The sequence below is a fragment of the Toxorhynchites rutilus genome, unplaced genomic scaffold, assembly GCF_029784135.1.
Source record: "Toxorhynchites rutilus septentrionalis strain SRP unplaced genomic scaffold, ASM2978413v1 HiC_scaffold_17, whole genome shotgun sequence".
In the NCBI taxonomy this organism is placed as follows: Eukaryota; Metazoa; Arthropoda; class Insecta; order Diptera; family Culicidae; genus Toxorhynchites; species Toxorhynchites rutilus.
Genome location: NW_026599729.1, coordinates 175,047 through 202,200, shown reverse-complemented (window position 1 = coordinate 202,200; position 27,154 = coordinate 175,047). Strand labels below are relative to the sequence as shown.

General features: G+C 38.2%; 1 protein-coding gene across 1 annotated transcript in view; it reads right to left on the bottom strand.

Moving 5' to 3' along the window:
• Positions 1-12: 12 nt before the first annotated feature.
• The window catches only part of LOC129781701 (uncharacterized), a gene marked incomplete at its 3' end in the record, with an annotated part of 132,174 nt that continues 105,032 nt past the window's right edge, over positions 13-27,154 (bottom strand). The window contains exons 9-10 of the mRNA XM_055789272.1: positions 15,202-15,357; positions 13-56 (exon numbers count right to left, since the gene is read on the bottom strand). Coding sequence (XP_055645247.1) covers positions 13-56; positions 15,202-15,357 — 200 coding nt within the window. The remainder of the gene's footprint in view (positions 57-15,201; positions 15,358-27,154) is intronic.

Sequence of the window (27,154 nt, the reverse complement as noted above, 5' to 3'; positions counted from 1 at the left end):
ATTTCGAATGGCTGAATTTTGTGCGATATCGTCTAAAGATTTCTGGATGCAATCACCTGAAAATATACATGAGGGTAAAAAAGTATTTAATGAAATTCATAGCCGGAAAATTACTTCATTTAATTAAAAAAAGTTAAGATAATTTAATCACAGTTGTTATCAATAACCTATTACAATGCAAATTGATTGGACAAAACACTTCAGTTTGTTTGTACTCATACATTTAGTTTACACACCGTCGGTTTCGTACAGAATCATACACGTTTTGTTTTACTTCTACAACTTTTTCGGACACGTTGCAGAGTTATGCTCACACAAACTGCGTCGTCAATCTAAGGACACACGGGAACTTCCGATCGGACACAATTTTTTCTTCACGCGAATTCTCGGGAAACAAAAACACACTTTTAGGTATAGTCTTTTTTCTCTACACAAGCCAAAGGATAACTTCAAAAACACACAGCCCTCGGTTGAGTGCAATTTACGGCTGGAATTTTGCAATCGGCTGACTGCACACAAAAATTTTGAAGGTAGCAACGGAAGCGGGATCGGTTGAGCCAACACGATGTAATCACCTAAGACAAGACGTGACAACTGGCTTCTTACTCTTCTTTCTGCATTTTCTTCGACCAAGTGCTAGATAACAGGGAAGCGAGATGTGAAGGTTGCCAAATGTTATAAAATTTCGGAAGATTATTTTCCCATGAAAAACATGTGTTCTTCGTATCATGTATTTTCTGAGTTGCATAATTTTTTTTGTATTAATCTTCCGACCGAATATCACATATTTTAAACAATAAGTATTTTCCTGTTATTTTGGTATCCAAAAAATAAAATGTGAAGAGATAAAGAAAACTAGAAAACGTAGATTTGATAGTAGGTGTATGATATGTTGACATATATGAATTAAATTCAAAGTTCATTTTATTTATCAAGAGATTACGGGCCTTACCGTTTACACTTCAAGATGAAAACGGAATGGACGACACGCCATGAAATTTCGTTTTACGAGTTAGAGAAAATGATGGGTTTTCAGGTAGAATGAACACTCTTCAAATAGAAATTATGAATGAAAATTAACTTCTCCGTATCATATTAGTGTTGATTGTGAATGGAAAACTTTGCTTTCTTCATTTGGTAAAATAATCTCGTACAAAAATTGTATCTGAAGATAATTTTATATTATAATGAGTAGTTTTAGTGAGAATATCGCAAAGTGTATAGAAAACAGGTCAAGTTAGGGTAAGAAAGACGTTCTTCAAGTAAATAAATAACGCCAAGTAAAAATTTTCATTCAGGTTTTAACAATTTAAAAGCGCCTTCGGGCCGAGTAGTAAGACTTGTTAAAAGCTTATTTCGTTTCCAGATATCGATACCGTATCTCTGTCATCGCGGATAAACTTCAATTCGTTTTTACCGTGGAGTGTATACGGAAATAAGGCCTTATAATTTAACTTTGATATCGTTCAAATACTAACAGTACTGAAATATTGATAAAATCATACATTCCCAAATAATAACATAGCGTTTATTCAGGTTTTTTTTCTGTAGGTATGTATGGTTTATTCAAGTTCCAATATGATTTTAAATACTTTTCTGCTGCGTTGGTTGTTATTTGTTATTAGATTATAATTATATTGCTAACTGCTTTACGGTTGGAAAATAATTGAATGCTCTTCTCTGTTAGGTCGCTGCTATTATGCTATGCTAGATGGCAAAATAATCCCGAAAAGATGTAGGGTGGAAATTCCGATGCAATGTTTCCTTCTCTTCGGGAACACCGGACGTAATAGAAACGAAAATATACAAAAAAAATCCATTATAGAAATTATCGCTAAATTGAAATGTGAATGCAACAGTTATTCAATTTTGAATATATTTGGCAACATATTTATCTTTGTTAATTATTTTACTCATTAGCCAATCAGAAGGCGAGTTGCAAGTGGTCCGAGTTTGACAGAAGTGGTGGTCCGGAATCGGCCCCCTATTGTCATGTCTCGTCTCAGGCTTCGTTTATTGCGATAGTTGCACCGTATTCGTTCGATTAATAATTGATTTCTGTATCGGGGATCACTAGTCACCAATATCTACACAGTAGAATATAAATTGAAGCATTGTTTGTTTACAATGACATAAAGCTGCAAGTTCATCACCTGGTCTTATAGAAGGAGGAAGGAGAATAGAAGGAGTTACAGAGTATTGCTGTACGAATTTTCAAACGCGTTTTTCTCAAAACCATGTTTTCAATTGGTGGTATCAATATATCAGGATCTACTCGACCGATTTGGCTGATATTTTTTATCAGCATTTAAAAATTAATTATCTAAAGCGTTACATGCCGTTTTGACGTAGAACTACGTCTTTCATTAAGGGTGCCAAATCAGAAAACAGGTCACGTTTTTATGAAATAAAGTTAATGTTAATAACTATTTTTGCCGCGAACAGATTTTGGCGATTTACATACTAAACGAATCGGAAATTCCCTAAGATTTGTTTAATATGCTATACATTGGAATCTCCTGGTTTGTAAATGGTTAAAATTCATGAAAACTTTAAGCGTTTTCATTTTTCCTTACATTTGTTCTGTCCATTTGCGTGCTTTCCAGAACAGAGCTGTCAATAACGAGCATTGAAGGGGAAATCGTAGGATTTAAAGTCTCCGCGAACAGAGGAAAAGAAGAAGATTGAAGGGGAACACTTGCCTAGAGTATAAACAGTGGATCTCGCTGAGGCAAACTTTTATCATTCCACTCCGACCGTCGACAGAGACGGACGTGTTTGGAGCTCCATTCATTACCTGATTTTTAAAAAGCTATTTATTTCTCTTTTCAGATTGTCTACCTGCGATTCATCAACTACCTGTCTGCCCTTGAGGACTACAACAATGGGGAAAACCCGGTCAACCGACCCAGGCATACCACATGGCACCAACAAACGACATCGATCGGACACCGGCAAGGAGCCAATATTAGAAAGAAACCGCTATGCTTTATTGGATGGCCATACCGAGGAGGAACCAACTACCGAGAAAGTAAATGTAGAGAAAAAGATGAAAGTACCACCTTATTTTACAACATCGAGAGATATAGGAACTTTGAGGTCTGAACTGCTGGCGCTGAAATTGCAGCCAGTTTTTAAAATATGCAGCATCGGTATTAAAATCACTTGTCCCAACCTGGAGCAATATAAAATAATTGGATCATACCTGAAATCAAAAAATCATGAGTTTTACACTCACGATACGCCGTCTGAAAAACCATTTAAGGTAGTGTTGCGAGGTCTTCCTGCTATTGAGTTGGAGGATATTAAAAAAGATCTGGAACAATCATACAATATTCAGCCGTTAGCTGTATATCGGATGACTAGGCATAAAACGCCAGACAATGGGTATTCCAATGTTTTGTACCTGATCCACTTCAAGAAAGGATCAACCAACATAACTCGCATAAGAGAAATCAGTGAGATCTTCAACATCTCGGTACAATGGGACCGATACAAACCTCAACATCGGGATGTAACGCAATGTTCAAATTGCCTTGGTTTCGGACACGGAACAAGAAACTGTCACATGAAAACTCGTTGTGGCAAGTGTGCTGCTGACCACCTAACAAGCACTTGCAGCCTTCCAGAAAAAGAACCTCGCAAATGCGTTAACTGTGGCGAAAGTCACCAAGCCACCAGCCGTAGCTGCACAAAACGTGCGGATTTTAAACGTATCTGGAAGCAAGCTACTGATAAAACACAGAATAGGAAGAAGGTTCCAGAATTTACTGACAAAGAGTTCCCTCCAATGGTTTCTCGCACGATTCCTGTTCTTCCTCCTCTTCCACTTCCTACAGGTCGCCCCCAAACGGCCTCTTCTAGCGAAAAGCCAAAAAAGGAGCAACCGAGCTATAGTAAGGTTGCAGCTATTGGTTTATCACCTACACCAAAACCTTCACCTCATTCCTCTTCTACTGAGGAGCTTTATAGCATGCAAGAACTTGCAACCCTGTTCTTGAGCTAGATCGACAGACTAGAAGTTGTCGCAACCAACAGGAACAAGTACAAGTTATGCTACATTTTTATTATAACCATGGATCGGTCATCTCTAAGGCTAATTAATTGGAATGCCTGCTCTCTTAAGAGTAAGCTTATCGAGTTCACTGACTTCCTGGTGACAAACAGCATCGACGTAGCTATCGTTACTGAGACGCATCTTAAACCGAATATTAATATTCGAGTCCCGAATTATCGTCTATTGAGAATGGATCGTGCTGGTTCTGGTGGAGGAGGTGTTGCCTTAGCCATCAGAAATAACATCAGATATCGACTTTTGCCGTGTCTGAAACTCAACATCATCGAAGCTATTGGGGCGGAAATCACAACATCGATTGGGTCTATTATCGTGATTGCGGTCTACTATCCCAAACAGACGTCAATCAGAGATGGCTCAGCGTTGCTTCTTAAAAACGATATCATCAAGCTAACACGAAGGCAGTCGAAATACGTCATCGGCGGGGACATTAATGCTCGACATCAGTCCTGGGGAAACCAAAGGAGGAATCAAAATGGAGTGACTCTAAATGATGATCTACAGTGTGGGCGCTACAGGATTCTTAGTCCAGCGACCCCCACTCGCATTTCTCGTTCTGGAGTACATTCCATAATTGATTTCTTCATTACCAACATGGATCGCCACATCGGTGATCCTATTGCCCTTAACGAGTTGAGTCCGGATCACTTCCCAGTGATGGTTGAATTGGGAGTGAATGTCGTAGTCAGGAGGCCACAATGTAGACGGGACCATCATCGTGCGAATTGGGTGGAATTCCAGCAGCTTATTGACAACAACATTGATCTCAATCAGCCTCTTGAATCTCCCGAAGATATCGAAGCAACAGTCAGCTCTATTCAAACTGCAGTTATTCAGGCTCGCCAAAACCACATCCCAGAAACGATTCAGGTGAGTGACTCTGTTCAAATTGATTCCATTACTATACATTTGATTAGGCTTCGGAACCTCTATCGAAGGCAGTACCAACGTACTGGTATTCGAGAGAGGAAACGACAGTATAATCAGTTAACCAAGGTTATCCAGGCCAGAATGATTGATCTCCGTAACAAAAAATTCGCAAAAGATATTAGTAAACTTCCGAATAACTCCAAGCCTTTTTGGAGGCTCGCTAAAATTCTCAAGACCAAGTCTAATCCTATTCCTCCTCTTCTTCAACCTGACAATTCAGAACGATTGATAACACCTGCCGAAAAGGCTAATGCAATTGGCAACCATTTCGCTAGTTCACACAATCTTGGCCAGAACATTACAAGTCCATTTGAAGCTTCGGCGAATGATACTGTAAGGGCTATTGACAATATCCATTCTGTACCTCAAGAGAGTGAAATCATCTCGACTGCAGAGGTTATCTCGGTTATACGCTCGTTGAAGAATATGAAGGCCCCCGGCTTCGACAGTATATTTAACATTGAGTTGAAACATCTTAGTAACAACTTATATGAAATTATGACTTCTGTCTTCAACAGATGTCTATCACTTGGCTACTTCCCCTCGAGTTGGAAGTTGGCAAAAGTGATCCCGATACTAAAACCCGGAAAAGATCCTTCTTCTTCAAAGAGCTATCGACCAATTAGCCTTCTCCCAGCATTTTCGAAAGTATTCGAAAAAATTATATTAACGCGCATTCTTGCTTTTGCAGATGAGCACAATATATTTTTGGATGAGCAGTTTGGATTCCGAAAAGGTCACTCTACAATTCACCAGCTTCGTAGAGTATACAATATAATCAGACGAAACAAGTCAGTTTCAAAATCATCTGCCATGGCACTTCTTGATGTTGAAAAAGCATTTGATAATGTTTGGCATAATGGTCTCATTTACAAGCTTCAGAACTTTGGTTTTCCTACATACTTGATAAAAATTATAAAAAATTATCTTTCTGATAGAGCGTTCAATGTTTCTATAAACAATATTTCATCAGAGAAATTCATTGTGAATGCAGGTGTTCCTCAAGGATCCATCTTGGGACCAATTCATTTCAATATCTACACTTCATGCTTGGTTTTAAAGTCTGTGTTAGGGAACATTTTTCGATGAGAACAAAAGTCCCCCTACTTTCATGTATTTGCAATGCCGATTTCCCCAAGGCTGCTTGGTTTTGATGGCTGTGTTAGGGAAACCGTAAATCGGGCCAATCAGAACGATGCAGTTAGGGCGTTTAGATAACGCCTAATATTTTACAGTTATTCAATTGTTTATCTAATGAAAAACAACATTTTGTTAGTTGCGATAGATGCGTAGAAATATTCCCTATCAAGTGATGCAAACATCTCTCCTATCCAGTAAGAAACGTTCGAGCTATAAGCATTCGAAATCTTTCATTTTTCCTGCATGTTCTGTGTTTAGGTTTTCATTTTACCCTCCATATATTCCGGTTATACGTAGTCCCATGTCAAAACGGCAAATGGTTTTAAAAGTTATAGTTTCTGCAGCAAATTATTTATTGTGCATTCGTCTACATTCGAATTAAAGGTAAAACCTTGTAAAATTATATAGATTTCAATTTATAATTTTTCTCATTGATTTTTAAAGAGGTAAGCGGCCACAGGAGGTTACTCAGCTGGAGGTGCTGGAACCGGGTTTTGTGCCGCTTAAAGATAATTAACTGCCACATCCGCAGCAACCGGCCTGGGAGGAACCATTCGTGCCCGAGGAATGATATTTGGTCTCACTCCGTAAGCATTGTTGATCTGCTGAACGACAATTCTGCGAGCTTTTTCCAACCGATCGGTGTTATTGTTGCGGAAACAGCCGAGTTGATATAGATAGAGCAACACTCCTACGAAAACTACCGTTAAGCATCTTGCCGGAGACGAGTATAGATATACAGGTCGGACTCGATTATATGTGATTCGATTATATACAATTTTGGACTCGATTATATACAGCTTGGAAAAACAAAAATTTTCTAGCTTATTTCAAGAAGGAAAGGAGAGCCTTTCAGCGTTAAGGTGAAGTTTAAGTGGCTATTACATGTGCAGTGGGGTAAAAATCGGGATTTTTTAAGATATTGCTTGAATTTTCACCAGGAATTGTTTAGATCGATATTGCAGCCAAATAATGAAAGATAGAAGTTGGGCGTCAAAGAACGAATTGTAGAGCGGTTAAAGAACTTCAATTTAATTGTTGCAAAACAATGTAGTTCAATTTAAAATTTTAGGATAAAATTAATAATAACACATTAAAAATTATTAACTTTGAATTTTTCACTTCCAAAATGTTATTAACATCCACTAATTGAGTTGTTCCACTACTAATCCTGTACTAATTTTTCTCATCTTGCAAATGAAATCATCAAAATTGTCTTCCTTAGCGTACTTTTTAATGTAGAGCCAGTTTGAAGCAACAGAGTCCGAAACAAAAAAAAACTATCTCTTCTCTGTTCTATAACTCTGTCATTGTTGAAATTCGAAAATATGCGTAGGAGTATTTTTTTCATCAAATATAATCGTCTATCACCTCCTAAGACAATCTGGAAAAATTATTTTTTTTCGTGTGAGAAAGGTGTTTTCTGACTTAAAGGGGATGAATCAAAAATCAAATTCCTCTTTTATTTTCAAAAATCGAAAAATACATGTAAAAAAAACAAATAAAAAAAAAATTTGACTCGATTATATACAGTGAACAGAAATCAAAAACTGTATATAATCGAGTCCGCGCTGTACCACGGTCATCAGGATTCACACCCGACACAAGGTAAAGAAAATGTCCAACCAGTCACGGTTTTCTTGCTCCTCGACCACAATATTAGGAAACCTTCTAGCCGGGCAGCGCCCGCCTCCGCAACTGTCGCAGGTTGTGCTTTAAGTGTTCCAACAGCGGTAATGGCAGTGGCAGTGCCCGAGGGTACATTTGATGAAGCAGCTGCTGATGGTGAAGTTTCCGCGCCCACTCCAATCGCAGGTGATGATGGCATTGGAGAGCTTGCACTGTTTGGTATCGTGGATTGACTAGATGATCCTTGATTGACAGGTGTTGGCGCTGGTCCGGGATCGCCCCATTCGAAGTTATCGAAGCTGGAGTGCTACCGGCTGATGGCATTGGCGAGAGGTATGGGTAGTATGCTAGGTTCGACAAAGTATGTGCGAATATTGGATTTGGAGGGATGTTAGCTGCTGATAGATTTGGCGGAGGGCTCTACATTGGTGAAGCTGTCATTGCAAGTTTGCTGGGGCACTTGGAATCAATGTTGGTGGATTGGTCTGTCCATTAGATATCACATTGATTTGAGTTTGCTGACCTTCATAATGGCGGATCTAATATAATGCTATCTTTTCTTCCCGATGTGCGGAAATGCGAATAGTGCTGTTACATTTAAGAAAGAAACAAATGACAATCTTACATTTTTTTTTAGAATATCCTCCTCAGATGGACTCTCATTTGCAAATTTTGTTTTTGAATTGATCTTTTTGTACACAAATGCGATAGAGCGCACCAAATCTAAACAGTGCCCTTTAGGAATTTAGTAAATATCATTACCTCCAGAGATGCCAGCAGAAGGTCTTCGTCGAAAATATGAAATGTTGATGTGTATAAATACCTGCCAGCTACCTTTGTAATCGTGAGAATAGTAAAGTGATGTTTGAAAAACTGCAGGGAATTGAGTCAAGACATATAGAAAAGAAATACGATGCAACAGAATAGAGTCTCCGATAAAAATTTAATATCAGTAAAATTGCGAACTTGTCTGCAAATTTGGTATCCTTGCAATGATGATAAACAAATTTCGAAATAATTCGAAGACGAACGGATTGATAAATGTGCTTAATCGAAGTCGAACGGGTTACAAAATGCATTATTTTGCCAATTTCAACCCGTTCGGGATCCGGAATAGAGGTGAATTCCTTAATATTTTCCTTCGTTGATCGTATTGTTGTGAACCTATTCACGTTGGAGAGCATATTCGAACATATTCGTTGGCCGAGGCATTTTGATGTAATGTAATACTTTACTATTTTTGAAAGCATAGGCAGCCGTGGCAGTGTTCCGAGCTCTGCAATACAATTTTCTTACCCAATGTTAAAGTTGCTTAAACTTACATTATACACCCATTAAACGTAAAAATAATAATTGTATTGATATCAATAAAATTTTATTCTATTGATTTTCATGACATGAAACGCTATGACTAAGGAATAACATTTTATTGAGTAAAAAATAACGAATTTCACCAAACAAACAAAACCATGGTCGAAGATTGGAAAATGAAAATTTAACTTTCAGAGCACTTGCTCGAGTTTTGATGGGAAGTGTGCGAAAACGATCATTTTCTTCACACTGTTTCGCAAAATTATAGATTTTCGGGCGAGTGATGAGGGAGGGACATGAAAGAAATGAGCGCCATTGTGGCTAGCTTCCACTTTAACCTTAATATAGAGAAAACATATTGGAAACGGAAAAAGTAATTTTCTTTTATAATTTTTAGTTTGTGTTTAATTCAACCCAATGCGAATTTTAATTGGACTAACAACATCTACACTATACTATATGTAGAGCATATGGGAAATCACTTTTTCTAATATTTCTTCACTTCTACAATTTTTCTCGCCGCTTAACCAAACGACCCGTTCTCGAGCGGAAAAACAGCTTGATTTTTTATTTATGAAAATTGAAATAAATCGTTTCACATATCAAGTAATTTTCACCACAACACAAAATTTACACTTACACTTGTGATCATTTTTTCACAATACACGATCGGCCATTGATATGAAATTACACGAAGCAACATTTCGGTGGGAGCAAAAGCGCCCCCTATGTATTTGCAATGTTTCTTCTTATTTTCCTTTGTTTACGGAGACTTTAAATCTAACGATTCAATCGTCTCCGATTTTCTTTTCTACTATTTTTATTATTCTAGTTTCAAATGTTCTATATTTTCCTGTAAAGTCCTGTTTCTTTCAAAAATTAAATTAAGTTATTCTCCTGAATGTCATCATTACTCAATATGTCCCTTAGGTTTTTTCCAATATTAATCCTAATTCTAGCATCCTTCGTATGTTGACAATCCAGTAGTAAGTGACTTACAGAGATGGGAGCCTCGTTGCAAGAGCATTGAGGTTTTTCTTTATTTCTTTGAAAAAGATATGTATGAGTGACCTTTGTATGGCCGATTCGAAGACGGGTGAGAAGCCGTCTTTCCTTACTGTTGTTTCTGTCATGCCATGGAAGAGTGGTATTTTTAATTTTTTGAAGAAAAGTTGGTCTGTTGTTTCTCCAGGCTATGTTCCAACTTTGGTGGATCTGCTGTTTTACCCAAAGTTTCGCATCGGAGCGAGGAATGGGTACATTAGGGGGTTCTTGAATTCTGCCCCTACCGGCTAATTTGTCGGCGACAATATTTCCAGGAATTCCGGTATCACCGGGAATCCAACAGAAGGTAATATTTTTATCTGAGGCAGCTTCTTCTATTGCAATGATCCATGGGTGAAGGTTTTTACCTTTTCGAAGAGCCCGGAGACAGCTCGCGGGATCATAAAACAGAACAATAGGAAGAGAATCATGTGTGCACTCTTGGGTAGCGATTAGAAGCGAAAATGCTTCTGCGCTAAAAATAGTGCATTGTGGAGGAAGCGAGAAACTACCAGTATATCGGTTTTCAAAAATACCGCAACCGACACCATCAGTGCTTAGTGTACTTGATGTTCAAACTGGAATTTTGTTACTACGAGGTGATTGAAACAGGCCTTCACTTTTGATGGGAGATCTTCTGCACGAACTTCCTTGAGTAAATCAAGGTTAACATTCGGCGGTTTTACATTCCAATTCCTTTCCATGACCGTCAAATGTACACATATATCGGGAAGATTCTAATTCGTGTGTTCTTTGAATTGGTCCTTTGCCCGAGATATTAATGTAACATCATGGTCACGGTCAGGAATTGAAAGGTAACGAATAGCTCTATTTGTTACAATCTTCGTAACGAGTCGATCAAATGGTAGTTGCCCACTCTCTGCCATAACAGCGAGGGTAGGACTTGTAACGAAGGCACCAATGGCTATCTTTATTGCCTTGTTATATACCGGTTCGATCGTTTTTAGTGGTTTTTCACCACCTCGGCTGAAGATGCTTACTCCATAGAGAATTTTTGGTATTAACCAAGCATTTATTATCCGTAAAAGAGATTTCCTATGTCCCAAAGCTAGATTGCCAGAAATCGCCTTCAATAGATTCAATCTATTGCGGGCATCTTTTTTGACCATCTGAGCATGTGGTTTAAAAATCAGTCTCTTATCAAAAGTTACTCCAAGTATTTTGAGAGTTTTGACTGAGGGAATTTGGGTTTCGAAAATTTTAGGGTTGGAAACTTTGAAGTGAGCTTTGGGATTACATATATGCAGAAGTTTTGATTTTTCGGGGATATATCGAAACCAGCCCCGTTTTGAACAGAATCAATCGCTTTCTGAAGTCTTTTGACGTAGGACTACGTCTTACATTTCTATACCGGGGTGTAAAATCAAAGTTTCGAAAACGAAAGCGTTACGCCGGAGACCGAGATTTTGAGCGTTAATAGCTCCTAAACAACTGAACGAAATGGTATGATAAACACTTCATTCGATAGATAAAATGTCTACGCGTTCTATACTTGTTACTTTCTGATCCAAAAACTTGTTTCAATAGTCTTAAAATTGCTTTCAAAACAGGCTATTGAAATCACCAATCGGTATATAAGCGAGCGCCGCTCGGAAATCCACTTAGTTCTAATTGAACAGCGATTGGAGCATGTTGTCGCTGTTGTGGTGAAGCTCTTCGTTTATCATGAAAGCGCGAATGAACGGTGTCTCTAAGAGCCTGTTTGTGCACCTTAGGCCAGAAGGGAATCCATCAGGAGGAGAGTGATGCCACAAACTGTTCCCCGGGAAGATCTCGAAGCAGCCGCTACAAACACACACACATACACGCACGGAATTCTTTCCGTTTGGATGCCATTCAGCATCGAGAAAGATCCGGAAAATAATCTGCCAGTTCCTCTGGGAATTTAAAAATACATTCATGTGAAAGAGTTTATTTGAATGTTTTCTATCCATGTAACACTGTGACCAAATATGTTTCAATCAAGTGCTATTAACAGATGGTTATCGAGTTAGCATTAACCACTGGTGGGCTTCCAGTATCGAGGAAAATGTGGAAATATCTAATCGTTACTGAAAATAATCTGCCAATTCCTCTGGGAATTTAAAAATACATTCATGTGAAAGAGTTTATTTGAATGTTTTCTATCCATGTAACACTGTGACCAAATACATTTGGTTTTGTGATTTTTCAATCAATCGCAATTAACAGAATAGCTTCTGAAGATTATTCTTCCCCATCAGTAGAATATTTCCGTATCCAATATTGTATGCGCCCGCAATCGATTATTGCTCAGTCGCCGAAAGTTCCGAGCTCAGAGAGTTCATTCCCCTCTAGTTTGCCTTCCAAATTGCCATCGTAAACCATGCCTTCTCTCGATTCAATCACGCACAAAAAGCATACTTAAGCGATATTCTGGTGGTGAGACGCATTCATTTTTCGTGAGGACATCGACAAGACAACATCGTTGCTGAGGGTGCTGGACGGCGAAGGATCGAGATCTGCCCTGAAACGCAGGCAGTTTGTTTGAACCTGTGAGGGAGCACAGAGAAGCCGATCCTTCAGGAGAAGAGAAGGTGACCATCGAAGCAGCCGCTACACACACATATACACGCACGGAATTCTTACCGTTTGGATGCCATTCAGCATCGAGAAAGATCCGGAAAATAATCTGCCAGTTCCTCTGGGAATTTAAAAATACATTCATGTGAAAGAATTTATTTGAATGTTTTCTATCTATGTAACACTGTGACCAAATATGTTTCAATCAAGTGCTATTAACAGATGGTTATCGAGTTAGCATAAACCACTGGTGGGCTTCCAGTATCGAGGAAAATGTGGTAATATCTAATCGTTACTGAAAATAATCTGCCAGTTCCTCTGGGAATTTAAAATTACATTCAAGTGTTTTCTATCCATGTAACACTGTGACCAAATACATTTGGTTTTGTGATTTTTCAATCAATCGCAATTAACAGAATAGCTTCTGAAGATTATTCTTCCCTATCAGTAGAATATTTCCGTATCCAATATTGGACCTTGTGCATCCAACGTAACACTCTCGTTTTCGAAGTCCCCCAAATATTCATTCATTCAGAATCAATTCAGATTCAAATTCAAACAAATGATCTCTAAATCAACGATAGTCCTACGTCACCCTTGCGGTTATACCATAGATATAACCCACTTCCTGTTTTTCTTGTTGCTGATGCAGTGACGCTAACTGAAACTAGCACAATGTCGCTAGTACTAGCACAATGTCGCATAGACAAGAATTTTTACATTTTCCGGATTTTTTGCAAAAAGGGACTGCATAATAATTATGAAGAGGGTTGGCGATACAACCGAGCCTTGGGGAATTCCCCTTTCTTGGATTTTCAATGAAGATTTTGTGTTGTTGACTATGGCTCTGAGTTCTATTTTCTAGGAAACTTTTCACATAGAAACCTAGTCTTCCACGGATCACCCAGTCGAAGAGACTCTTCAATACTGGATATCTCCATGCTAATCAAATGCTTTACTTAGATAAAGTGATGCCACATCTGCGTGGTGATCTTTCTCAATAACGTCATGTACAATAGCCTGTAGATCTTCGAGGTGATCTTCTGTGCATTTTCCCGCACGAAAAGCGAACTGTCTTGGATCGAGCAGCTTATTAGACTCTAAAAAGGTCTTTAGGCGTCGATTTACTATCCTTTCTAGAACTTTTCCAACACAACTCAAAAGAGTCGAAAATTGTATAGAAGATGTTGGTTTTGACTACGTCTTTCATTTCTGTACCGGGGTGTTAGTTCAAAGTTTCTAAAACGAGAGAGTGACGCTGGACTGCAAGGTTTTGAACGTTAATACCTCTTTACCGGCTGGATGGAGTGGTATAATAATCACTTCATCCAAGAGATAAAATGTCAACGAATTATATGATTGTCACTTATCGGTTCAAAAGCTTAAAAATTGCTTTGAAAGCAAGCTATTGAAATCATAACAATCTTGCTCATTGATGATGATTGGTGATCGCAATGTGTTCCCGAACACGGTCACAAAATATAGGCACATGAAGAAACCGTGATTTGTTTTGCTCGCTTGCATGAGTGTTTGGGCATTGAGCTTCGTATTACGGAATGGAGGAGTAGGCATGACAATATGGGGTTGCAGTAGAAATGAACACACTTTTAAAATCAAAATTATGAATGAGAATTAATTTTCCCAAACCAAATTAGTACTCTATGTAAATGAAAATCACTTTTGCTTGCAAGTAGTGAAAAAATATCATGCAAAAATTGTGTCTCTAGATAATTTTATATTATAATGTTATGTTCTGGTGAGAATATCTGAAAAATCTGAAAATCGTTTAAATTAGGGTCATAACGACGTACGTCTAATAGGTAAATAACACCAAGAAAAAAATTTCATACAAATTTTAGCAATTTAAAACTGCTTTAAGGGCGACTGATAGAGAATAGCTGGTCTCATACAAACTAATGTCGTATCCAGATGACACCATTCCACCGTCAACGCGAAAAGCAGACATACGCAAGGCGTGAGTACTTTCACTCGCATCGGTTTCTGTTCTGCTTTCGCATGGAACAGTCATGAAAAATTGTTTGCGTATGAATGCGTGCGAGCGAAGTAATATTCGCACCCATTTACGCATTCGGCTTGGTGTTCCCGTGATGTAATCCAATAGCATCAGTTTGGCTTGGTGTTCCCGTGATGTAATCCAATAGCATCAGTTTGGCTTGGTGTTCCCGTGATGTAATCCAATAGCATTTGGATCCAAAAATGGTCCAGTCGGTAATTTTTCCGATCATAGAGAACAAACTCATTGCACCACTGATACGCTCAAAATATTTCAAAACTCCAAATATTTGTCGAGTTGTTATCCAATCAATTTTAGATCGGAACCAATGACGGAGAGGTCGAGAGAGAACGCGGTTTTGGTCATAGAATACGTCAACGGCGATCGCTTCATAAGTTTTCCAACCAGTGCTTTAAACAATCTTTGGTTTTTAAATTACAACATACGAATCAACAAATTAGAAGAATAAAAAAATTGATTGTTCTATTGTACATACCTTTCAATTCATCGACAACAGACATGCTTTCATTGCTAGACAACGTATTTCCAGTATCAGAATTCTTTTGTTTTGAGCCTGTTTGTTGTGAAGGAACGTCATTTCGAATGGCTGAATTTTGTGCGATATCGTCTAAAGATTTCTGGATGCAATCACCTGAAAATATACATGAGGGTAAAAAAGTATTTAATGAAATTCATAGCCGGAAAATTACTTCATTTAATTAAAAAAAGTTAAGATAATTTAATCACAGTTGTTATCAATAACCTATTACAATGCAAATTGATTGGACAAAACACTTCAGTTTGTTTGTACTCATACATTTAGTTTACACACCGTCGGTTTCGTACAGAATCATACACGTTTTGTTTTACTTCTACAACTTTTTCGGACACGTTGCAGAGTTATGCTCACACAAACTGCGTCGTCAATCTAAGGACACACGGGAACTTCCGATCGGACACAATTTTTTCTTCACGCGAATTCTCGGGAAACAAAAACACACTTTTAGGTATAGTCTTTTTTCTCTACACAAGCCAAAGGATAACTTCAAAAACACACAGCCCTCGGTTGAGTGCAATTTACGGCTGGAATTTTGCAATCGGCTGACTGCACACAAAAATTTTGAAGGTAGCAACGGAAGCGGGATCGGTTGAGCCAACACGATGTAATCACCTAAGACAAGACGTGACAACTGGCTTCTTACTCTTCTTTCTGCATTTTCTTCGACCAAGTGCTAGATAACAGGGAAGCGAGATGTGAAGGTTGCCAAATGTTATAAAATTTCGGAAGATTATTTTCCCATGAAAAACATGTGTTCTTCGTATCATGTATTTTCTGAGTTGCATAATTTTTTTTGTATTAATCTTCCGACCGAATATCACATATTTTAAACAATAAGTATTTTCCTGTTATTTTGGTATCCAAAAAATAAAATGTGAAGAGATAAAGAAAACTAGAAAACGTAGATTTGATAGTAGGTGTATGATATGTTGACATATATGAATTAAATTCAAAGTTCATTTTATTTATCAAGAGATTACGGGCCTTACCGTTTACACTTCAAGATGAAAACGGAATGGACGACACGCCATGAAATTTCGTTTTACGAGTTAGAGAAAATGATGGGTTTTCAGGTAGAATGAACACTCTTCAAATAGAAATTATGAATGAAAATTAACTTCTCCGTATCATATTAGTGTTGATTGTGAATGGAAAACTTTGCTTTCTTCATTTGGTAAAATAATCTCGTACAAAAATTGTATCTGAAGATAATTTTATATTATAATGAGTAGTTTTAGTGAGAATATCGCAAAGTGTATAGAAAACAGGTCAAGTTAGGGTAAGAAAGACGTTCTTCAAGTAAATAAATAACGCCAAGTAAAAATTTTCATTCAGGTTTTAACAATTTAAAAGCGCCTTCGGGCCGAGTAGTAAGACTTGTTAAAAGCTTATTTCGTTTCCAGATATCGATACCGTATCTCTGTCATCGCGGATAAACTTCAATTCGTTTTTACCGTGGAGTGTATACGGAAATAAGGCCTTATAATTTAACTTTGATATCGTTCAAATACTAACAGTACTGAAATATTGATAAAATCATACATTCCCAAATAATAACATAGCGTTTATTCAGGTTTTTTTTCTGTAGGTATGTATGGTTTATTCAAGTTCCAATATGATTTTAAATACTTTTCTGCTGCGTTGGTTGTTATTTGTTATTAGATTATAATTATATTGCTAACTGCTTTACGGTTGGAAAATAATTGAATGCTCTTCTCTGTTAGGTCGCTGCTATTATGCTATGCTAGATGGCAAAATAATCCCGAAAAGATGTAGGGTGGAAATTCCGATGCAATGTTTCCTTCTCTTCGGGAACACCGGACGTAATAGAAACGAAAATATACAAAAAAAATCCATTATAGAAATTATCGCTAAATTGAAATGTGAATGCAACAGTTATTCAATTTTGAATATATTTGGCAACATATTTATCTTTGTTAATTATTTTACTCATTAGCCAATCAGAAGGCGAGTTGCAAGTGGTCCGAGTTTGACAGAAGTGGTGGTCCGGAATCGGCCCCCTATTGTCATGTCTCGTCTCAGGCTTCGTTTATTGCGATAGTTGCACCGTATTCGTTCGATTAATAATTGATTTCTGTATCGGGGATCACTAGTCACCAATATCTACACAGTAGAATATAAATTGAAGCATTGTTTGTTTACAATGACATAAAGCTGCAAGTTCATCACCTGGTCTTATAGAAGGAGGAAGGAGAATAGAAGGAGTTACAGAGTATTGCTGTACGAATTTTCAAACGCGTTTTTCTCAAAACCATGTTTTTCAATTGGTGGTATCAATATATCAGGATCTACTCGACCGATTTGGCTGATATTTTTTATCAGCATTTAAAAATTAATTATCTAAAGCGTTACATGCCGTTTTGACGTAGAACTACGTCTTTCATTAAGGGTGCCAAATCAGAAAACAGGTCACGTTTTTATGAAATAAAGTTAATATTAATAACTATTTTTGCCGCGAACAGATTTTGGCGATTTACATACTAAACGAATCGGAAATTCCCTAAGATTTGTTTAATATGCTATACATTGGAATCTCCTGGTTTGTAAATGGTTAAAATTCATGAAAACTTTAAGCGTTTTCATTTTTCCTTACATTTGTTCTGTCCATTTGCGTGCTTTCCAGAACAGAGCTGTCAATAACGAGCATTGAAGGGGAAATCGTAGGATTTAAAGTCTCCGCGAACAGAGGAAAAGAAGAAGATTGAAGGGGAACACTTGCCTAGAGTATAAACAGTGGATCTCGCTGAGGCAAACTTTTATCATTCCACTCCGACCGTCGACAGAGACGGACGTGTTTGGAGCTCCATTCATTACCTGATTTTTAAAAAGCTATTTATTTCTCTTTTCAGATTGTCTACCTGCGATTCATCAACTACCTGTCTGCCCTTGAGGACTACAACAATGGGGAAAACCCGGTCAACCGACCCAGGCATACCACATGGCACCAACAAACGACATCGATCGGACACCGGCAAGGAGCCAATATTAGAAAGAAACCGCTATGCTTTATTGGATGGCCATACCGAGGAGGAACCAACTACCGAGAAAGTAAATGTAGAGAAAAAGATGAAAGTACCACCTTATTTTACAACATCGAGAGATATAGGAACTTTGAGGTCTGAACTGCTGGCGCTGAAATTGCAGCCAGTTTTTAAAATATGCAGCATCGGTATTAAAATCACTTGTCCCAACCTGGAGCAATATAAAATAATTGGATCATACCTGAAATCAAAAAATCATGAGTTTTACACTCACGATACGCCGTCTGAAAAACCATTTAAGGTAGTGTTGCGAGGTCTTCCTGCTATTGAGTTGGAGGATATTAAAAAAGATCTGGAACAATCATACAATATTCAGCCGTTAGCTGTATATCGGATGACTAGGCATAAAACGCCAGACAATGGGTATTCCAATGTTTTGTACCTGATCCACTTCAAGAAAGGATCAACCAACATAACTCGCATAAGAGAAATCAGTGAGATCTTCAACATCTCGGTACAATGGGACCGATACAAACCTCAACATCGGGATGTAACGCAATGTTCAAATTGCCTTGGTTTCGGACACGGAACAAGAAACTGTCACATGAAAACTCGTTGTGGCAAGTGTGCTGCTGACCACCTAACAAGCACTTGCAGCCTTCCAGAAAAAGAACCTCGCAAATGCGTTAACTGTGGCGAAAGTCACCAAGCCACCAGCCGTAGCTGCACAAAACGTGCGGATTTTAAACGTATCTGGAAGCAAGCTACTGATAAAACACAGAATAGGAAGAAGGTTCCAGAATTTACTGACAAAGAGTTCCCTCCAATGGTTTCTCGCACGATTCCTGTTCTTCCTCCTCTTCCACTTCCTACAGGTCGCCCCCAAACGGCCTCTTCTAGCGAAAAGCCAAAAAAGGAGCAACCGAGCTATAGTAAGGTTGCAGCTATTGGTTTATCACCTACACCAAAACCTTCACCTCATTCCTCTTCTACTGAGGAGCTTTATAGCATGCAAGAACTTGCAACCCTGTTCTTGAGCTAGATCGACAGACTAGAAGTTGTCGCAACCAACAGGAACAAGTACAAGTTATGCTACATTTTTATTATAACCATGGATCGGTCATCTCTAAGGCTAATTAATTGGAATGCCTGCTCTCTTAAGAGTAAGCTTATCGAGTTCACTGACTTCCTGGTGACAAACAGCATCGACGTAGCTATCGTTACTGAGACGCATCTTAAACCGAATATTAATATTCGAGTCCCGAATTATCGTCTATTGAGAATGGATCGTGCTGGTTCTGGTGGAGGAGGTGTTGCCTTAGCCATCAGAAATAACATCAGATATCGACTTTTGCCGTGTCTGAAACTCAACATCATCGAAGCTATTGGGGCGGAAATCACAACATCGATTGGGTCTATTATCGTGATTGCGGTCTACTATCCCAAACAGACGTCAATCAGAGATGGCTCAGCGTTGCTTCTTAAAAACGATATCATCAAGCTAACACGAAGGCAGTCGAAATACGTCATCGGCGGGGACATTAATGCTCGACATCAGTCCTGGGGAAACCAAAGGAGGAATCAAAATGGAGTGACTCTAAATGATGATCTACAGTGTGGGCGCTACAGGATTCTTAGTCCAGCGACCCCCACTCGCATTTCTCGTTCTGGAGTACATTCCATAATTGATTTCTTCATTACCAACATGGATCGCCACATCGGTGATCCTATTGCCCTTAACGAGTTGAGTCCGGATCACTTCCCAGTGATGGTTGAATTGGGAGTGAATGTCGTAGTCAGGAGGCCACAATGTAGACGGGACCATCATCGTGCGAATTGGGTGGAATTCCAGCAGCTTATTGACAACAACATTGATCTCAATCAGCCTCTTGAATCTCCCGAAGATATCGAAGCAACAGTCAGCTCTATTCAAACTGCAGTTATTCAGGCTCGCCAAAACCACATCCCAGAAACGATTCAGGTGAGTGACTCTGTTCAAATTGATTCCATTACTAAACATTTGATTAGGCTTCGGAACCTCTATCGAAGGCAGTACCAACGTACTGGTATTCGAGAGAGGAAACGACAGTATAATCAGTTAACCAAGGTTATCCAGGCCAGAATGATTGATCTCCGTAACAAAAAATTCGCAAAAGATATTAGTAAACTTCCGAATAACTCCAAGCCTTTTTGGAGGCTCGCTAAAATTCTCAAGACCAAGTCTAATCCTATTCCTCCTCTTCTTCAACCTGACAATTCAGAACGATTGATAACACCTGCCGAAAAGGCTAATGCAATTGGCAACCATTTCGCTAGTTCACACAATCTTGGCCAGAACATTACAAGTCCATTTGAAGCTTCGGCGAATGATACTGTAAGGGCTATTGACAATATCCATTCTGTACCTCAAGAGAGTGAAATCATCTCGACTGCAGAGGTTATCTCGGTTATACGCTCGTTGAAGAATATGAAGGCCCCCGGCTTCGACAGTATATTTAACATTGAGTTGAAACATCTTAGTAACAACTTATATGAAATTATGACTTCTGTCTTCAACAGATGTCTATCACTTGGCTACTTCCCCTCGAGTTGGAAGTTGGCAAAAGTGATCCCGATACTAAAACCCGGAAAAGATCCTTCTTCTTCAAAGAGCTATCGACCAATTAGCCTTCTCCCAGCATTTTCGAAAGTATTCGAAAAAATTATATTAACGCGCATTCTTGCTTTTGCAGATGAGCACAATATATTTTTGGATGAGCAGTTTGGATTCCGAAAAGGTCACTCTACAATTCACCAGCTTCGTAGAGTATACAATATAATCAGACGAAACAAGTCAGTTTCAAAATCATCTGCCATGGCACTTCTTGATGTTGAAAAAGCATTTGATAATGTTTGGCATAATGGTCTCATTTACAAGCTTCAGAACTTTGGTTTTCCTACATACTTGATAAAAATTATAAAAAATTATCTTTCTGATAGAGCGTTCAATGTTTCTATAAACAATATTTCATCAGAGAAATTCATTGTGAATGCAGGTGTTCCTCAAGGATCCATCTTGGGACCAATTCATTTCAATATCTACACTTCATGCTTGGTTTTAAAGTCTGTGTTAGGGAACATTTTTCGATGAGAACAAAAGTCCCCCTACTTTCATGTATTTGCAATGCCGATTTCCCCAAGGCTGCTTGGTTTTGATGGCTGTGTTAGGGAAACCGTAAATCGGGCCAATCAGAACGATGCAGTTAGGGCGTTTAGATAACGCCTAATATTTTACAGTTATTCAATTGTTTATCTAATGAAAAACAACATTTTGTTAGTTGCGATAGATGCGTAGAAATATTCCCTATCAAGTGATGCAAACATCTCTCCTATCCAGTAAGAAACGTTCGAGCTATAAGCATTCGAAATCTTTCATTTTTCCTGCATGTTCTGTGTTTAGGTTTTCATTTTACCCTCCATATATTCCGGTTATACGTAGTCCCATGTCAAAACGGCAAATGGTTTTAAAAGTTATAGTTTCTGCAGCAAATTATTTATTGTGCATTCGTCTACATTCGAATTAAAGGTAAAACCTTGTAAAATTATATAGATTTCAATTTATAATTTTTCTCATTGATTTTTAAAGAGGTAAGCGGCCACAGGAGGTTACTCAGCTGGAGGTGCTGGAACCGGGTTTTGTGCCGCTTAAAGATAATTAACTGCCACATCCGCAGCAACCGGCCTGGGAGGAACCATTCGTGCCCGAGGAATGATATTTGGTCTCACTCCGTAAGCATTGTTGATCTGCTGAACGACAATTCTGCGAGCTTTTTCCAACCGATCGGTGTTATTGTTGCGGAAACAGCCGAGTTGATATAGATAGAGCAACACTCCTACGAAAACTACCGTTAAGCATCTTGCCGGAGACGAGTATAGATATACAGGTCGGACTCGATTATATGTGATTCGATTATATACAATTTTGGACTCGATTATATACAGCTTGGAAAAACAAAAATTTTCTAGCTTATTTCAAGAAGGAAAGGAGAGCCTTTCAGCGTTAAGGTGAAGTTTAAGTGGCTATTACATGTGCAGTGGGGTAAAAATCGGGATTTTTTAAGATATTGCTTGAATTTTCACCAGGAATTGTTTAGATCGATATTGCAGCCAAATAATGAAAGATAGAAGTTGGGCGTCAAAAAACGAATTGTAGAGCGGTTAAAGAACTTCAATTTAATTGTTGCAAAACAATGTAGTTCAATTTAAAATTTTAGGATAAAATTAATAATAACACATTAAAAATTATTAACTTTGAATTTTTCACTTCCAAAATGTTATTAACATCCACTAATTGAGTTGTTCCACTACTAATCCTGTACTAATTTTTCTCATCTTGCAAATGAAATCATCAAAATTGTCTTCCTTAGCGTACTTTTTAATGTAGAGCCAGTTTGAAGCAACAGAGTCCGAAACAAAAAAAAAACTATCTCTTCTCTGTTCTATAACTCTGTCATTGTTGAAATTCGAAAATATGCGTAGGAGTATTTTTTTCATCAAATATAATCGTCTATCACCTCCTAAGACAATCTGGAAAAATTATTTTTTTTCGTGTGAGAAAGGTGTTTTCTGACTTAAAGGGGATGAATCAAAAATCAAATTCCTCTTTTATTTTCAAAAATCGAAAAATACATGTAAAAAAAACAAATAAAAAAAAATTTGACTCGATTATATACAGTGAACAGAAATCAAAAACTGTATATAATCGAGTCCGCGCTGTACCACGGTCATCAGGATTCACACCCGACACAAGGTAAAGAAAATGTCCAACCAGTCACGGTTTTCTTGCTCCTCGACCACAATATTAGGAAACCTTCTAGCCGGGCAGCGCCCGCCTCCGCAACTGTCGCAGGTTGTGCTTTAAGTGTTCCAACAGCGGTAATGGCAGTGGCAGTGCCCGAGGGTACATTTGATGAAGCAGCTGCTGATGGTGAAGTTTCCGCGCCCACTCCAATCGCAGGTGATGATGGCATTGGAGAGCTTGCACTGTTTGGTATCGTGGATTGACTAGATGATCCTTGATTGACAGGTGTTGGCGCTGGTCCGGGATCGCCCCATTCGAAGTTATCGAAGCTGGAGTGCTACCGGCTGATGGCATTGGCGAGAGGTATGGGTAGTATGCTAGGTTCGACAAAGTATGTGCGAATATTGGATTTGGAGGGATGTTAGCTGCTGATAGATTTGGCGGAGGGCTCTACATTGGTGAAGCTGTCATTGCAAGTTTGCTGGGGCACTTGGAATCAATGTTGGTGGATTGGTCTGTCCATTAGATATCACATTGATTTGAGTTTGCTGACCTTCATAATGGCGGATCTAATATAATGCTATCTTTTCTTCCCGATGTGCGGAAATGCGAATAGTGCTGTTACATTTAAGAAAGAAACAAATGACAATCTTACATTTTTTTTTAGAATATCCTCCTCAGATGGACTCTCATTTGCAAATTTTGTTTTTGAATTGATCTTTTTGTACACAAATGCGATAGAGCGCACCAAATCTAAACAGTGCCCTTTAGGAATTTAGTAAATATCATTACCTCCAGAGATGCCAGCAGAAGGTCTTCGTCGAAAATATGAAATGTTGATGTGTATAAATACCTGCCAGCTACCTTTGTAATCGTGAGAATAGTAAAGTGATGTTTGAAAAACTGCAGGGAATTGAGTCAAGACATATAGAAAAGAAATACGATGCAACAGAATAGAGTCTCCGATAAAAATTTAATATCAGTAAAATTGCGAACTTGTCTGCAAATTTGGTATCCTTGCAATGATGATAAACAAATTTCGAAATAATTCGAAGACGAACGGATTGATAAATGTGCTTAATCGAAGTCGAACGGGTTACAAAATGCATTATTTTGCCAATTTCAACCCGTTCGGGATCCGGAATAGAGGTGAATTCCTTAATATTTTCCTTCGTTGATCGTATTGTTGTGAACCTATTCACGTTGGAGAGCATATTCGAACATATTCGTTGGCCGAGGCATTTTGATGTAATGTAATACTTTACTATTTTTGAAAGCATAGGCAGCCGTGGCAGTGTTCCGAGCTCTGCAATACAATTTTCTTACCCAATGTTAAAGTTGCTTAAACTTACATTATACACCCATTAAACGTAAAAATAATAATTGTATTGATATCAATAAAATTTTATTCTATTGATTTTCATGACATGAAACGCTATGACTAAGGAATAACATTTTATTGAGTAAAAAATAACGAATTTCACCAAACAAACAAAACCATGGTCGAAGATTGGAAAATGAAAATTTAACTTTCAGAGCACTTGCTCGAGTTTTGATGGGAAGTGTGCGAAAACGATCATTTTCTTCACACTGTTTCGCAAAATTATAGATTTTCGGGCGAGTGATGAGGGAGGGACATGAAAGAAATGAGCGCCATTGTGGCTAGCTTCCACTTTAACCTTAATATAGAGAAAACATATTGGAAACGGAAAAAGTAATTTTCTTTTATAATTTTTAGTTTGTGTTTAATTCAACCCAATGGGAATTTTAATTGGACTAACAACATCTACACTATACTATATGTAGAGCATATGGGAAATCACTTTTTCTAATATTTCTTCACTTCTACAATTTTTCTCGCCGCTTAACCAAACGACCCGTTCTCGAGCGGAAAAACAGCTTGATTTTTTATTTATGAAAATTGAAATAAATCGTTTCACATATCAAGTAATTTTCACCACAACACAAAATTTACACTTACACTTGTGATCATTTTTTCACAATACACGATCGGCCATTGATATGAAATTACACGAAGCAACATTTCGGTGGGAGCAAAAGCGCCCCCTATGTATTTGCAATGTTTCTTCTTATTTTCCTTTGTTTACGGAGACTTTAAATCTAACGATTCAATCGTCTCCGATTTTCTTTTCTACTATTTTTATTATTCTAGTTTCAAATGTTCTATATTTTCCTGTAAAGTCCTGTTTCTTTCAAAAATTAAATTAAGTTATTCTCCTGAATGTCATCATTACTCAATATGTCCCTTAGGTTTTTTCCAATATTAATCCTAATTCTAGCATCCTTCGTATGTTGACAATCCAGTAGTAAGTGACTTACAGAGATGGGAGCCTCGTTGCAAGAGCATTGAGGTTTTTCTTTATTTCTTTGAAAAAGATATGTATGAGTGACCTTTGTATGGCCGATTCGAAGACGGGTGAGAAGCCGTCTTTCCTTACTGTTGTTTCTGTCATGCCATGGAAGAGTGGTATTTTTAATTTTTTGAAGAAAAGTTGGTCTGTTGTTTCTCCAGGCTATGTTCCAACTTTGGTGGATCTGCTGTTTTACCCAAAGTTTCGCATCGGAGCGAGGAATGGGTACATTAGGGGGTTCTTGAATTCTGCCCCTACCGGCTAATTTGTCGGCGACAATATTTCCAGGAATTCCGGTATCACCGGGAATCCAACAGAAGGTAATATTTTTATCTGAGGCAGCTTCTTCTATTGCAATGATCCATGGGTGAAGGTTTTTACCTTTTCGAAGAGCCCGGAGACAGCTCGCGGGATCATAAAACAGAACAATAGGAAGAGAATCATGTGTGCACTCTTGGGTAGCGATTAGAAGCGAAAATGCTTCTGCGCTAAAAATAGTGCATTGTGGAGGAAGCGAGAAACTACCAGTATATCGGTTTTCAAAAATACCGCAACCGACACCATCAGTGCTTAGTGTACTTGATGTTCAAACTGGAATTTTGTTACTACGAGGTGATTGAAACAGGCCTTCACTTTTGATGGGAGATCTTCTGCACGAACTTCCTTGAGTAAATCAAGGTTAACATTCGGCGGTTTTACATTCCAATTCCTTTCCATGACCGTCAAATGTACACATATATCGGGAAGATTCTAATTCGTGTGTTCTTTGAATTGGTCCTTTGCCCGAGATATTAATGTAACATCATGGTCACGGTCAGGAATTGAAAGGTAACGAATAGCTCTATTTGTTACAATCTTCGTAACGAGTCGATCAAATGGTAGTTGCCCACTCTCTGCCATAACAGCGAGGGTAGGACTTGTAACGAAGGCACCAATGGCTATCTTTATTGCCTTGTTATATACCGGTTCGATCGTTTTTAGTGGTTTTTCACCACCTCGGCTGAAGATGCTTACTCCATAGAGAATTTTTGGTATTAACCAAGCATTTATTATCCGTAAAAGAGATTTCCTATGTCCCAAAGCTAGATTGCCAGAAATCGCCTTCAATAGATTCAATCTATTGCGGGCATCTTTTTTGACCATCTGAGCATGTGGTTTAAAAATCAGTCTCTTATCAAAAGTTACTCCAAGTATTTTGAGAGTTTTGACTGAGGGAATTTGGGTTTCGAAAATTTTAGGGTTGGAAACTTTGAAGTGAGCTTTGGGATTACATATATGCAGAAGTTTTGATTTTTCGGGGATATATCGAAACCAGCCCCGTTTTGAACAGAATCAATCGCTTTCTGAAGTCTTTTGACGTAGGACTACGTCTTACATTTCTATACCGGGGTGTAAAATCAAAGTTTCGAAAACGAAAGCGTTACGCCGGAGACCGAGATTTTGAGCGTTAATAGCTCCTAAACAACTGAACGAAATGGTATGATAAACACTTCATTCGATAGATAAAATGTCTACGCGTTCTATACTTGTTACTTTCTGATCCAAAAACTTGTTTCAATAGTCTTAAAATTGCTTTCAAAACAGGCTATTGAAATCACCAATCGGTATATAAGCGAGCGCCGCTCGGAAATCCACTTAGTTCTAATTGAACAGCGATTGGAGCATGTTGTCGCTGTTGTGGTGAAGCTCTTCGTTTATCATGAAAGCGCGAATGAACGGTGTCTCTAAGAGCCTGT